Source organism: Monodelphis domestica, chromosome 3 (assembly GCF_027887165.1).
Source record: "Monodelphis domestica isolate mMonDom1 chromosome 3, mMonDom1.pri, whole genome shotgun sequence".
Lineage (NCBI taxonomy): Eukaryota > Metazoa > Chordata > Mammalia > Didelphimorphia > Didelphidae > Monodelphis > Monodelphis domestica.
In genome coordinates, this window is record NC_077229.1 from 343,247,092 (window position 1) to 343,263,062 (window position 15,971).

Below are 15,971 nucleotides of genomic sequence, written 5' to 3' on the forward strand. Positions count from 1 at the left end.
TAACCTCAGCTGGAAAATCCATATCTAATGCAGAAATTATCAGTGAAGTTCTTTCTGCTCTCAAACTGCCTAAAGCCCTAGCTGTAGTTCATTGCTCTGCCCATACAGGTGGCTCTGACCCTGTCTCTAGAGGAAATGACTGAGCAGATGCAGCTGCAAAACTAGCAACCATAGAAGGACCTGGATTAATTTTAACATTAACAACCACTGATAATTTAAATTTATCACTTTCCTATAATGAAAAGGAAGTGGAAAAATGGAAACAAAAATTTAAAGCAAAACAGATTAATGGAGTATGGGTGTCATCTGAAGGAAAACCCCTGCTCCCTAGAAGTTTCTATAACCAAAATTTGCCAATCTATTCATAAAAATGGTCATTTTGGCACCCAGGGCATAATAGACTCTGTCAAGAGAGTATAGATAGCCCCTGGTATAAATACTATAGCCTCTAAAGTATGTTCAGCCTGCCCTATCTGCCAGGCATATAACCAACATGCATATCGTGGAAAAGCCTTTGGGGGACATCCTCTGGCTTACACACCTTTTGAACATCTACAGATAGATTTCATAACGATGCCAAAGGCTGGACAATATAAATTTTGTCTAGTAATTGTAGATCAACTAACCAGATGGCCAAAAGCATTTCCTACGACCCGAGCCACAGCAGATTTTGTTGCAAAGATACTTTTAAAGGAAATTATTCCTCGTTTTGGCCTGCCAGCATGTATTGACTCCGATAGAGGGAGTCATTTTACTGATTCTGTCTTAAACCAAATATATTCTTGCTTGGGGATAACTCCAAAATTCCATGTTCCATATCACCCCCAGAGCTCAGGCCAAGTGGAGAGGATGAATAAAGAACTTAAGACTATGATTCGCAAATTATGCACTGAGACCCATTTAAAATGGCCTGAAATTCTCCCTCTGGCCCTATTTTATCTTAGAAGCAGGCCTAGAGGAGACTTACATATTTCACCATTTGAGATGCTTTTTGGACATCCGCCTATACAGGCTAAGCCTTTCTCCCCGGCTTATACATCGCTATTAGGGGGAGATATTACTATTGCTTCCTATATACAGGAGTTACAGCACAAACTACGTGAACTTCATGAATCCGGAGCTGCAGTACAAGCTGGACCATTAGACTTTTCTCTGCATGACCTGAACCCAGGAGATAAAGTTCATATCAAGAATTTCAAGCGAACTGGAGCAACTCAACCTTCATGGGAAGGACCATTCCAAATATTATTAACTACTCCAACATCTATAAAGATTGGAGAAAGAGAGTCTTGGATTCCCTGCTCACATGTGAAGAAAGCATCTTCTGCTGAGACTGATTGACTCTATCCTATCATATGAATTGTGACTATATCTTATCATATGAATTGCAGATAATAATCCATAGACAAATGGATGCTGTTATTTTCAAGAATATATTGAATTACTGATTTTTTTTCTTATTTTTCTTATTTCTTTTATTTTTTGATCAGAATATTTGAATTTTTTCTCATTTTTTGTAGTGAAGGTACACATAATTAATATTAATAATATTTTTCCTGCAGTAATTCAAGTTAATATATATACTCTTGCTATAATATCAATATATGCCAAAAAGCTTTAAACTATGGGAACCTGCCATTTATTGATAAAATATTATAGGACTGTGATTAATGCTTGTGTCTGATTCCAGGAAAAGGGATAAAAACAAGGAGCACAGACTAAACCTGAATAGTGCCAATAGAGCACACAAGAAATATTAAAGTGAGACTCGAGGTTGCGACGCTTAACTTATGTTTAAGTTGTAGGACTTCCTTGTATCTACACTCTTTGTGAAGTACTCAAACAAGTACAAAGCTTGACTATCATATGCTGGCTCCCTATATCCCTGAAGAAAAAAAAAATCAGACGAGGGAATAACATTTCCCCATCAAAATAGTATTCTAATTATATTCTTCTTATATTATGGCAACTTCCTGTAGTCTTGACTACAAATGGCTATGTGAAATATTACTGCATTCTGTCCTACATACTTGTGGGATAGAAATTACTTTAAACTGGACCTATACAAGGCCTATTTTGAATTTTTCTTATGTTTTTGATTATTTTTCTATTCTTTTGATAATTGACACATACACCCCCAAAACTGAACATTGCATTCTGAGCTAAACTTGATTTTTTTTTAATACTTACTTCAAGGGGGGATTGTATGTTAAAAAAATTCTTAGATTTTAAATTATTTTTGAATTTTTTTTGTTTGAGATTGTATTTTTTAAAAAACAAGAATTTTTATTTTGTTTAAGATTTTACTGTTATAAAAATCAAAGATTTTGATTCTGTTCGAGAAAAGATCTTCAAGAAAAAAGCTTGAAATTTTTATATCCAGAGAATGAACTGTTGCAGAAAGATGCAGAAAACCTACACTTCATCAAGAAAATCAAGAATGAACTTTGGATATGATGATTGGTCTGAACTTTTGATTGAACATTTATTGTAATTGTACACATTTATGCCAAAAAGGGACTACCCCTAATTTGGTTTTCTGTCAATGTGCCTAACAAAACATTAGTTTTGCTTTCTTTTCTTTTCTATTTCCTCTCTCACTATTCTAATTTCTCTTAGAAAATTTAATATTGTGTATAGCTATACTTAGAAGTGAATTTAGAACTACAAAATGATTATATTAAGTGATCAATGGAAAGACTAGCCTCCAAATGATCATCAGGGGGGATAAAAAACCTTAAAATTTCTTAGACTTATGACTGTTAGAAATTTCCCCATTTCCAACATTAGATAGGGAGGGTCCTTCTCCTCCCTACCTAAGATTACTTTAGGACAGAAACCTTTTGCTGAACAATGGAAAGGGCTTTAACCTATCCTTAAGCATAGATCAAAATTTAATTATTCCAATCTCCACCCTACTCAGGGTAACAGGATTTAGGAAGGGCTGCAGCATAGATCAAAATTTAATTATTTGAGAATATGACCTTCAACAAACATGTGCAAAGCCACAGACCTCTGGGCAATCCTAGGTTAAGGTAGAGCCACCATTGACACAGGGAAAACATGGTCAGTGATTGGTAGATGTGAGAACTGAGGGGAGGGAACTTGGATGGTTTCCTTAAAGATAGCGGGGTCTGAGGACTAAGGGTTGTTGGTTGGAAAGGTTTTGCTCTGAGAGTTTGTGCTCTGAGAAGCTTGCTCTGAAGGAAGCTGGAGGTGGAGGCCCCTGAGACTGTTTCTCCATTTTGGTCACGTGAGTGATAGGGACTGATCTCTTTTCTTTGCCTCAGATATCTAAGGGCTTGGGCCTTTTGGCCCAGCCTAAACAGAAGGGGTATTTAAGCCCTATTCCCTTCTCTCCCCTTTCTCTCTCCCTCTCTCTCTATTTCTAATACCTTTCTTCCTACTGTTTGTAATTAAACTCCATAAAAGGTTCACTGCTAACTTGAGTTTTCATTTAGGAATTACATAGCTGAATTCCTTGGCAACCTTAAATTAATATATATCAGTCTTTTAAAGTGATTTCCTTGTCACAAAAGTCACCCCCAAACACTGAAATTGTTTTCTGAAAACCTGGACAGCTAAACCTGGACAGTTAAACTTCAGTTAAAAGCAAGTGAAGTAGCCCTGCTTACAGTGTGAAGACCAGAACAACTCTCCTTTGTCTACTTTTGAAGGGAATCGACAAAAGATCAAAGACCCTCCTTAGTCCTGGGTGAGAAGATAGCAAGGTACCTCAAGTAACTCACAAGTCACTGACTTAGAGCTGCACCCCATTAAGACAGTCCCAAACTTGTGAATCCTCTGAGCAGAGTTCACACTTCCAGAAACCCAGACAGCCAGGAAGGTGTGAACCCTCTTGATGAGTAGCCACCCCTCCAGAAGGGGAGAACTGGTTCCCACAAGCCCTGCCCTCTGGGAAGGGCTAGACAGTTTGAAAACTGTGATTGGCCCCTGTGAAGAGGGGCGGGGACAAGAAAGCACCATAAAAAGCCAAGGATCCTGGGACTTGAGTCACTCTTGTGGAGCTACTCTCCTGACTGGAGAGAGAGGAGGGGCCTTAGAGGGAGCTGAGCTAGAGACTGAGGCTGGGAGCTCTGTTTCCACTTGGACTTTGACTCCCGGGCTACTTTTTAGTGGGGTGAGGGAAAGGCTGACTCCTCTCCTAGTTTCTGGAGACAGCTGGCTTCCATCTTGGAGGGGTCCTCGTGATTAATTCTCTCACCCAGGAAGGGCAGTAGTGAGTAATCTCGGCCTGGATTAAGAGAGGAGAAATCACTTTTCTATCCCCTGTACAATTTCCTACTTTATTGTCTCCTCTCTCTTTGGTAAAGAAACTTCTAAATTGAGATAGAATATCGGCGACAAGGCCACGGCGGCCGACTCGAGTGTTGGACTTGTGACCAGCCTTTCTTCTTGTGAGCTGCCGCCCAGCAAGGGCATGGAACCCATGGCCCAGTCTGTGCAGGAAGGGGTGATGGCATCAGAGGGCCTCTGCTGGGAGGCCCTGCAGGCGCCGAGGAGTTCCGACAGGGGACTCTTGTCCTACCACCTCGACTGGCTGTTGAGGGGCCAGGAGACTTTGGAAGAATGCATGTCCATTCCTGAGTGGTCGACTTCCTCTGGATGCGTGGTGGACCACATCTTGCCTCCCTCTCAGCAGAATCGACTTCCCTCTGAGGATTCATCGCTCTCTTCTGCTCCTGACCAAGTACTGTCTGTTCCTCAGAGCCCTGCCAGACATGCAAAAGTCTCCTCGCCAGTTTCCCTTGCAGCTCCAAGTGGAACTCGGCGTCAGGAGGATGAACTCCATCAGGCAAAATCTGTGGTACTTCGCCCCTTGCGGGGAACGGAGGTGGAAGGATGCATTCGATTGTATGAGGAGGTGCACAGGCTGAAGGGAACTAGAGGACTGAGGCAGAGGCAGGAAGAGCATGAGAGGAAGGCAAGGCTCCTCTCTGAGATGGCCTCAGAGCAGCTGAAGCGGTTTGATGAACGAACGTCATGGAAACAGCACAAGGAGTTTCAGGACCTTCAGGAAGGGATGGAGAAAAGTTTCAAAGAAACACAGGGTCAGCAGGAGCAGCTCCAAGAGGAACATCGTCATAGAGCCCACATGCTCCAGTGAAGCTGCGCAAGGCTGAACAACAGCCATCGAGGCACACGGGGCAAGGACGGCTCAGGAAAGAAGAAGGCCAGGATCGCTGGCGGCGTCTCTATGCCCTCCAAGAGGAGGCACTGCAGCTCAACCAGCAGCTGGGTGCCAGTTATCGGCACAACGGCCTACCGAGATGGGATCTGTCTGCATTTGGAGGCAGGGGAGACCAGTTGTGTGCGCTTATTTCAGACATCATTCGGAGCGCCAGTGAGAGAGGTTTTCCTGCCCCAGAAGATGAAGCCACCGCAGAACGGGCCCTGCAGGAAATGCGGCACGTGCTTACTGGTTTACAGCAGGAGATGGCCAAGGCTACTGAGGAAAAGAGGAGGCCAGATGAAGAGGAGTGCGAGGACAAACAGGGGCAATTGGAGCAGCGGCCGAGAGCCGAGAAGGAGACCCCAGATCCTGGTCAGTGTCCCGGAGGGAAACAGAGAGAAGGCCTCCACGTCAAAGCAGGAGACGGTACCATGCAGTGGTACCAGCAGCTACAGGATGCTGCCAATCAATGTGTCTTGGCTTTTGATGCATTAACCAATAGCAAAGATCAGGAGGCCAAGAAGATCAAAATGGACCTGCAGAAAGCTGCCACTATTCCTGTGAGCCAGATCTCTACAATAGCAGGCTCACAGCTGAAGGAGATCTTTGACAAGATCAACAATCTGCTCTTGGGGAAAGCTGTCCCCTGCGGTGGTCGGTCTGTGTCAGTGACAAACCACCAACAAGGCCTGGACTTTGTCCACTACAAGCTGGCAGAGAAATTCGTGAAACAAGGAGAAGAAGAGGCTTCTCATCACGAAGCAGCATTCCCCATTGCTGCTGTGGCATCCGGAATCTGGGAACTCCATCCCAGAGTGGGGGAACTCATCCTTGCTCATCTTCACAAAAAATGCCCTTACTCCGTGCCTTTCTACCCAGCCTTCCAGGAGGGCATGGCCTCGGAAGAATATCAGAAGCTCCTTGGCTACCAAGTCAAGGATTCCAAAGTAGAACAACAAGATAGCTTTCTGAAGAGGATGTCTGGCATGATTCGTCTCTACGCTGCTATCATTCAACTCCGCTGGCCTTATGCAGAGAGACAAGGGGCTCATCCTCATGGCTTAAACCATGGCTGGCGCTGGCTGGCACAGCTCCTGAACATGGAGCCTCTGGCAGATGTGACCGCCACTCTTCTCTTTGACTTCTTAGAGGTATGTGGGAATGCGCTCATGAAACAGTACCAGCTTCAGTTCTGGAAGATGATGCTACTCATAAAGGAAGAATATTTTCCCCGAATTAAAGGCATCACCAGTTCAGGACAAATGGGGTCTTTCATATGTCTCAAACGGTTCCTGGAGAACTGTCTGCAGCAAGGGGAGATCCCCGTCCCAAAGGGCTCCCTGCCGCCTTCTTTCTGGCTTTCCTGATGGTGGCTTAGGTGCTGCTTCCTTTCTTGGAAGAAAAGGAATCCAAGAACAGAAGACCGCAGAATTCGAGGGGAAATGGGCTCAGGTTTTGAAATCTGAACATGTAGTTGGTTTTTGTTTTTTTTTTTTATCTCATAGCCAGGACAAGGTGGTTTTCACAGTTTGGACGTCTTCTCAAACTTCATCATGAATTACGGAAAGAAGTCTTCACCTCGCAGAAACAGGAGTCACCAAGACAATTGGCTTTCATGACCATGACAGGGAAAGGAACTGCACTTTGATTCTTCATGAAAGACATAGAGAACGGCTATTGGTCTGTAATTATGATGGTAACACTTCACATTGGTCATCATTTTACGGTTATAAAGTGCTTTCCCATTATCTTGCTCCTTACCACAAACTCGTTCAGAGAGGTAGTGTAATTCCTACTCTTGTCCCTGATTGCCAGATGAGGACGCGGGCTCAGAAAGCTCGTGGCTTGCTCAGAGTTACTTTGCTCTTCAGTGATGAAGTTACGATGTGAACGTAAGTCTTCTAACCCCAAGTTCGGTGCCCTTCCTGCCACAGCACCTGTCTCCCTTTTCCTCCCCTTTGTCTGTATTTGTCTAGCGGTTTGGACATTAGCTTCAGAGCACAGCGAGCTCTTCATATTTAGCCAAATCCCTTGAAAAGGAGCAATGCTTTGGAGAATGCTTTTGGTAAAGATCATTGGTAAAACAGTCATAAGTGTGTTCCAGAGCCTATTATGTTTAGAATCATGTCTGGCTTCTGGTTGATTTGATTCTCACAACTTTGGATTATATGTGGTCCAGAGAGAGTTTGTTCAATTAAAAAAAATGCATGGTCCCTTCAGCAATGCATATATATCCCATCTAAAGATGCAGTTGAGTTGGATGAGCCAAATGGATGTTTAATAGTGGCGGTATTGGGAGCTTTTGCAGAGTATTAATTTCCTTAAGGCTTTCTTTGCTTTAATTGTCCACATCGTAGCAAAATCCCATTTAATTTTTGCAGTTAATCTAAGATTCAGAGGTCAGTGCTCTCGGTATTCAATGTCGAGGGAATTTTAAGGAGCCACAAGTTGAGCACACATAGATGTTATGAATCTGCAGAATAACCAGAAGACACTGGTCTCCTATGTCCTTCAGGGAAATCCAGATCTTGAATTGTTGGGAGATTTTAGATTTGTTGTGAAGAAAAGAACCCTTCTCCTTTAACCTCAGTAGGTACATCTATTTGCCTTGATGATGTGTGTAATGTATATGTCTAATAGGTTTTTTTTAATACTAATGTGATATGAAGTGATTCATTCTCTGAATGATTGAATACACTTCTAAAAACATTAATAAAAGTTTTATTTCTAACTCGTGGTAGAGTGGATTCTTGTTTGGGTCTTCATGAGAGCAATCATTCCCTACGCCTTTGGCTGTGTCTTTAGGGTCATAGCGTGGTGCCTATATGTAAGTGTGGTTGTTGTAGGTGGCCAGAGTTCTCCTTCTCTGACACTGGAGTCCATCCACTGTGGGGTACCTGAGTGATTTTTCCCTGGCAGGGCAGCGATAAGACTAACTGATTGCCAATAAAGTATCTTAGTTGATAAGTAAGAGGTCACTTAGTTATCTTTAGACATGTCCAGCAGACTTGGACATGACAGTTGATCTAGAATTAAAAGGTACTTCTCAAGGCTCCCTTATCAAATCCCCCCGAGTCTCACACTCAGTTTTTTTTTTGTTTGTTTTTTCCTGTGTGCTCTTTTTGGCACTATTCAGCTTACGAATTGCCTATATTTTTGCCTAATGTCCCTTTCTCTGGACAAATCAACGTGCATATACGTATTTCCTACATCAATAAGTCTGTCCATAACCTGGGAAAAGGTCTGATCAAGTTCTTGTTGGGTTCTTTCAAAGTTTGACCATTTTTCAGGTCCTTCTGAGCACGCTCTCTTGGCCTATCGAAAATGCTTCTCTGGCCTGGTGAAGTTTTGTATAATCTGGTTCTTCAGTTGGCCAATAGTGTCCTTTCCTACCTCTCTTCTCTTCTGATTAGCCAGAGAGATGACGTGTTTATTTGGTTTTTTTTCCTCCTCTTTTTGTCAAAAATGTTTCTAAATCAATGTTCAACATCCACCCAAATGGGTCAAAAGTTCTGAATATGCCCTCCAATCCTCTTATCATTCGTATTTGTTCTTCCTCAAACAATGGAAGATCTTCCTTGAATTCATCTAAATCTTCAGGGTTCAAAAGGTGTGTGGCTTCTTACAGTCACCGAGTTTCCATTGTCATTAAAAGTGGGTACTTCCCTCAATGGGAATGACCGATCTGAATCACGGGCTACTCCTGTTCCTGTTTCTAGGCTTCATAATCCATTGTCAATGGGGTCGGTGGGTGAAAGAAAGGGGAGGGTTGGGGCCACTGAGAGGTAGGGTTTGTTGTTGTCCCATAGGCCCAGAAGGATCAGAGGTGGGAAGGGTATGGGAATGGCCTCATGTATGTGTTTTTTAATAATATTTATTTTATAATATTTTATTTGATCATTTCCAAGAATTATTCATCAAAGACAAAGATCATTCTCTTTTCCTCCCCACACCCCCCATAGCCGACACGTGATTCCACTGGGTTACATTTGTTCTTGATTCAAACCCATTTCCATATTGTTAATATTTGCATTAGAATTTTGTTTAGAGTCTCTCCTCTGTCATATCCCCTCAACCGCTGTAGTCAGGCAGTTGCTTTTCCTCGGTGTTTCTATTCTCATAGTTTATCCTTTGCTTATGCATAGTGTTTTTTCTCCTAGATACCTGCAGATTGTTCAGGGATATTACACCACTACTGATTGAGAAGTCCATTATGTTCGATTATACCACAATGTATTAGTCTCTGTGTACAATGTTATCCTAGTTCTGCTCCTCTCGCTCTGCATCACTTCCCTGGAGGTCGTTCCAGTCTCCATGGAATTCCTCCACTTTATTATTCCTTTGAGCACAATAGTATTCCATCACCAACATATACCACAATTTTCTCAGCCATTCTCCAATTGATGGGTATCCCCTCCTTTTCCAGTTTTTGGCCACCACAAAGAGAGCTGCTATGAATATTTTTGTACAAGTATTTTTGTCCATTATCTCTTTGGGGTACAGACCCAGCAGTGCTATGGCTCGATCAAAGGGTAGACATTCTTTTGTCGCCCTTTGGGCATAGTTCCAAATTGCCCTCCAGAATGGTTGGATCAGTTCACAACTCCACCAGCAATTAATTAATGTCCCTACTTTGTCACATCCCCTCCAGCATTCATTACTTTCCTTGCTGTCATGTTAGCCAGTCTGCTTGGTGTGAGGTGACACTTCAGAGTTGTTTTGATTTGCATCTCTCTGATTATAAGTGATTTAGAACACTTCTTCATGTTCTTATTAATAGTTTTGATTTCTTTATCTGAGAATTGCCTATCTATGTCCCTTGCCCATTTATCAATTGGAGAATGGCTTGATTTTTTGTGCAATTGATTTAGCTTCATATAAATTTGAGTAATTAAACCTTTGTCAGAGGTTTCTATGAAGATTTTTTCCCAATTTGTTGTTTCCCTTCCGATTTTAGTTACATTGGTTTTGTTTGTACGAAAGCTTTTTAATTTGATGTAGTCAAAATTACTTATTTTACATTTTGTGATTCTTTCTATATCTTGCTTGGTTTTAAAGTCTTTCCCCTCCCAAAGTTCTGACATGTATACTATTCTGTGTTTACCCAAATTACTTATGGTTTCCTTCTTTATGTTTAAGTCATTCACCCATTTTGAATTTATCTTGGTGTAGGGTGTGAAGTGTTGATCTATTCCTAATCTCTCCCACACTGTCTTCCAATTTTCCCAGCAGTTTTTATCGAATAGTGGATTTTTGTCCCAAAAGCTGGGATCTTTGGGTTTATCATATACTGTCTTGCTGAGGTTGCTTTCCCCCAGTCTATTCCACTGATCTTCCTTTCTGTTTCTTAGCCAGTACCAAATTGTTTTGATGACTGCTGCTTTGTAATATAGTTGAAGGTCTGGGACTGCAAGGCCCCCATCATATGTTTTCTTTTTCATTATTTCCCTGGATATCTTTGATCTTTTGTTGTTCCAAATGAATTTTGTTATGGTTTTTTCTAAATCAGTGAAGAAGTATTTTTGTAGTTCAATGGGTATGGCACTAAATAGATAAATATGTTTGGGTAGGATGGTCATTTTTATTATATTGGCTCGTCCTATCCATGAACAGTTAATGTTTTTCCAATTGCTCAAGTCTAGGTTTTAGTTGTGTGGAGAGTGTTTTGTAGTTGTGTTCATGTAGTTCCTGTGTTTGTTTCGGGAGATAGATTCCTAGGTGTTTTATTTTGTCTAAGGTGATTTTGAATGGGATTTCTCTTTCTAGTTTTTGCTGCTGAGCTGTGTTGGAGATATATAGAAAAGCTAATGACTTATGTGGGTTTATTTTGTATCCTGCAACTTTGCTAAAGTTATTGATTTTTTCAATTATCTTTTTGGTTGAATCTCTAGGATTCTTTAAGTAGACCATCATGTCATCTGCAAAGAGTGATAACTTGGTCTCCTCCTTGCCTATTTTGATGCCTTCAATTTCTTTTTCTTCTCTAATTGCTACTGTTAGTGTTTCTAGTACAATATCAAATAGTAGAGGTGATAATGGGCATCCTTGTTTCACTCCTGTTCTTATTGGGAATGCATCTAGTTTATCCCCATTTTAGATGATATTAGCTGATGGTTTTAGATATATACTGTTTATTATTTTTAGGAACAACCCTTCTATTCCTATGCTTTCTAGTGTTTTTAATAGGAATGGGTGTTGTATTTTATCAAAGGCTTTTTCTCCATCTATTGAGACAATCATGTGATACTTGTTGGTTTGTTTGTTGATGTGGTCAATGATGTGGATGGTTTTCCTAATATTGAACCAGTCCTGCATCCCTGGTATAAATCCTATTTGATCATGGTGCATGACCCTTCTGATCACTTGCTAGAGTCTTTTTGCTAGTATCCTATTGAAGATTTTTGCATCTATATTCATTAGGGAGATTGGTCTATAGTTTCTTTCTCTGTTTTTGACCTGCCTGGTTTTGGAATCAGTACCATGTTTGTTTCATAAAAGGAATTTGGTAGAACTCCCTCTTTGCTTATTATGTCAAATAGTTTGTATAGTATTGGGATTAACTGTTCTCTGAATGTTTGATAGAATTCACTGGTGAATCCATCAGGCCCTGGGGATTTTTTCTTAGGAAGTTCTTTGATGGCTTGTTGGATTTCATTTTCTGATATGGGATTATTTAAGAATTCTATTTCCTCTTCTGTTAGTCTAGGCAGTTTGTATTTTTGTATATATTCATCCATATCACCTAAATTGGTGTATTTATTGACATATAATTGGGCAAAGTAATTTCTAATGATTGCCTTAATTTCCTCTTCATTGGAGGTGATGTCCCCCTTTTCGTCTTTGATGCTATTAATTTGCTTTTCTTCCTTCTTTTTTTAAATTACTCCCTGGCATTTTTATATTCTTCCCTAGTTCTAACCTTTTCTTCCTTGGCTCTACCTTTTAGTCCAGTAATTTGCTTTAAATTGGTCCCTCTTGTCCCCTCCCTTGATATGTTTCCCTTTTTAGTCCCTCCTTTTTTGATCCCCCTTCCCCCCCCTCTCTTTCCCTCCCCTTTTTTTCCCCTCTCCCCCTCTCCCCCTTAGTTTTCCCTTCTCCCTACCCTTGTTGGGTAAGATAGAATTCAAGATCCCAATGGATCTGGATGTTTTTCCCTCTCAGAGTTGATTTCCCTGAGAATAAGGTTTAAGTAAAAATTCTCTTCTTCTCCTTCTTATAGGAGTTTTCTTCCCCTCCCCTTCCCATGTGAATCTTTGTGTAAGAAAGATTATTCTATTTGGTCTTTCTTTTCCCCCCATTTACACATTGCATTTTCCCCACATGTTAGTATACATAGATTGATATAAATGTAGTCCTTATAGAAGAGAGTTTGAGTAAAAGAAGAAGATAACATTTTTTTTCCATTTCCCTTTCTTTCATATTTACCTTTTCAAGTATTCCATGGTCTTTGGTTTTCGATATCGAACTTTCCATAGATCTCTGGTCTTTTCACTGCAAAAAGTTGGAAATCTTCTATTTTGTTGAATGCCCATACTTTCCCTTGGAAGTATATAGTCAGTTTTGCTGGATAGCTGATTCTTGGTTGAAGACCCAGCCCTCATGCCTTACAATCATTTAGAGTAGAACTTGCAAGGTCTTGTGTGACCCTGATTGGCATTCCTTTATATCTAAATTGTCTTTTTCTGGCTTCTTGCAGGATTTTCTCTTTTGTTTGAGAGTTTTGGAATTTGGAAATTACATTCCTGGGAGTTGTCTTTTGGGGGTTTAGTGTACAGGGTGTTCTGTGAGCTCTGTCAGTGGCTGTATTTCCCCCTTGTTCTAGAATCTCTGGGCAATTTTCTTTGATTATCTCTTGTATTACGATGTCGAGTTTGGTGTTTATTTCTGACTTTTCTGGAAGTCCAATTATTCTTAAATTATCTCTTCTCCCTCTATTTTCAAAATATCTTACTGACAAAGTGACAGATTTGATGTTCTCTTCTAATTTCTTGGTCTTTTGACTTTGCTTTATTATTTCTTGCATTAAAGCCTGGTTTTCTTTTACAGTTTGGTCAAACTGGTTTTGTAGATGCGTGAATTTCTTTTGCATTATTTCCCACTTTTCCTCCCAGAAGGCTTCCATCTTTTTGGTCATTTCTGATTCAAATTCTTCATGGATTTGTGGAGAGTTTCCATTTCCTTTGGAAGGTTTCGGAGCATTTGCTTGTGTTTCCTCTTCTATCTCCTCTGTGTTTTGTATTTTTGCTCCATAAAATGTGTCCAAAGTCACCCACTTTTTCTTGTTTCTTTTGGAATTTTAGGGCCTTTGTGCTTCAGTGTAGTTTGCCATCTCTATCTGAATGGGGGGAACTAGCTTTTCTTATCTCTGTCTGGCATTCAGAGGTTTTAGCCCTAGGCAGATTGTCCATTCTATGGAGTTGTTGTTCTGTCTTCCCAGGGAGCCAGGAATTGCTGGTGTGTCCCTGTTACTGCCCTCCTCTCCTCGGCACCCTCCTGATGTTTCTCCATTGCCTTACTTCCACGTTCTGAGCCTAGCTTGGCCCTTGTTCCTATGCCTTAGCCGGTCAGCGGCAGCACTCTGCAGGGGGAGGGGCCGCGGCTTCCTGGAGCTCCGAGGGCTCCTAATGAGATTAGCTTTCCCTGGGTTGAATTTAGTAAGCCTTGAGGCAGGGACTTTTTTTGTGAGACTCCAATGGAAGGATCCATCCAGGGGGTTACAAGCTCCCCCAGTCTCTCTGTTTCCCTGCTGTCTGGGTGCCCCCTTGACTGGGTCAGGTTGTTTTCAGGATGTGGCCTTCAGAATAGCAGGCCGTGGGGCTCTGAGGTTGCCTCTGCTGCCTTGGACTCGGTGTTAGATTTAAAATAGTTTTGAGCTTTAAATAGTTGTAGATAAGAGAGTGGGAACCATAAACTGTGATAATTAAATTGTTTGGGAGCAAGGGAAATATATAACAATTATGATCACTGAAATATGTTTTCTACTGTGTCTTGGGTTTATATAAATATGAGATGGTTGCCAGGGAATATATTCCCAATTTATGAATATGCCCAAGCCAACTGGGTTTTATAGAGAAATTTAATTTATAATACACTGATTAATCAATAGAAAAAGAGAGAAAGTAAGAAAGGAATAAGAATTAAGGGCCTCAAGCCAATAAGGCCTAGACCTCAGTCCTAACAGATAAACCAGTCAGTTGATTTTATCACTCACCCAAGATCTCTCTAGGTAAGGCTTCTCATGCCAACCTCAGGCTCCACCTTCAAGAGACCCTCCTTTCAAGAAATGTTTCCAGAGACTCCTCCTCCTGACTCCTCCTGAGTTCTCCTTCCACAGCCTCCTTCAAGACCTCTCCAGGAGCTCTCCCTCCAGGACCTCTCTCCTCTCAGACCTCCTTCAGAGCATCAACCCCCCTCAGTCCTCAGATCCCGCTATCTTTAAGCAAACCATCTAAGTTCCCTCCCCTCAGTTCTCACATCTACCAATCACTGTCCATGTCTCCCCTGTGCCAATGGTGGCTCTAGCTTAACCCAGGACCGCCCAGAAGTCTGTCCCATTTGCACATGTCTGTTGAAGGTCATATTCTCAAATAATTAAATCTTGATCTTTGCTGCAGCCCTTCCTAAATCCTGTTACTCTGAGTAGGGTGGAGATTGTAGTTTCCAAGACCTGGTTCTGTCATTCCAAGTATCTCTATTGTATTAATTCTAAAATCAATCATGACTCAAAGAACTTCCTGTTCTATGCTTAAGCATAGGTCAAAGCCCTTTCCATTGTTTAGCAAAAGGTTTCTGTCCTAAAGTAGTCTTAAGTAGGGAGGAGAAGTATCCTCCCATGCCAAGGAATTTCATATTCCAATAGAGTTCTTACTATCAGTAGGAAATTTTTTCAAGTATGAAATTTCCCAATGGGGAAATTTCCAACATTCATAAGTCTAAGAAATTTTAAGGTTTACATCGGCTTTCTGGGTTGGGGGGGATGGGTCCTAGGACCTTCCTTCTGCCTACCCCTTAGGTCCAAGTGATCTCAGGTCCTGGCTTTTGGGGGGGGCCCTACCTTTCGATCCAGGTCCAGGTCCAGGAGGACTCCCGGGGTCTATGCTGTTGATCGTTTTGAACTTCGGTGCCCTAGGAGCATTTGGTTTAAGATCTGTAAGGAAGGGTTTCAGGAGATCTGGACTTTAGCTTTCTCTAAGCTGCCATCTTGACCGGAAGTCCCCTCATGTGTGTTTCTTGAAGACAACATATGGTAGGTTTTTTTATTCTAATCCATTCTGCTATTCATTTATGTTTTATGGGGCAATTCATCCCATTCATGTTCAAAGTTATGATTTTCATTTGTGAATTCCCCAGCATTTTGAAATCCTCCCCTAATTCTGACCTTTCTTCTTTTGCTATAACCTTTTAAACCAGTGGTTTACTTTAAATCAGCCCCCCTAGTCCCCTCCCTTGCTATGCTTCCCTTTCTGGCCCCTCCAGTTGTGTTCCCTTCTTGTTTTTTGGGAGGGTCTGCTAATTTCCCTCCCCCATCTCCTTCCCTCCCTTTTTGAACTCCCTCCCCCTTATCCCCCCCCACTTAGTTTTCCCTTCTCCCTTACCCTGTTGGATAAGATAGAATTCAAGATCCCAATGGATCTAAATGCTCTTCCCTCTCAGAGTTGATTTCACTGAGAGTAAGGTTTAATTTATACCAATCAGCACTCTTTCTCTCCTTCTTATAAGACAATTCTTCCCCTCCCCTTCCTGTGTGTATCTATGTGAGAAAGATTATTCTATTTAA

General features: G+C 41.4%; 1 protein-coding gene across 1 annotated transcript; it reads left to right on the forward strand.

The window, feature by feature from the left end:
* Positions 1-4,450: 4,450 nt before the first annotated feature.
* Positions 4,451-6,561, forward strand: LOC130458114 (mRNA export factor GLE1-like). Its single transcript, XM_056821095.1, has 2 exons — positions 4,451-5,072; positions 5,126-6,561. The coding sequence occupies exons 1-2, from the start codon at positions 4,451-4,453 to the stop codon at positions 6,559-6,561; spliced, it is 2,058 nt and encodes a 685-aa protein (XP_056677073.1).
* The last annotated feature ends 9,410 nt before the right edge of the window (positions 6,562-15,971 follow it).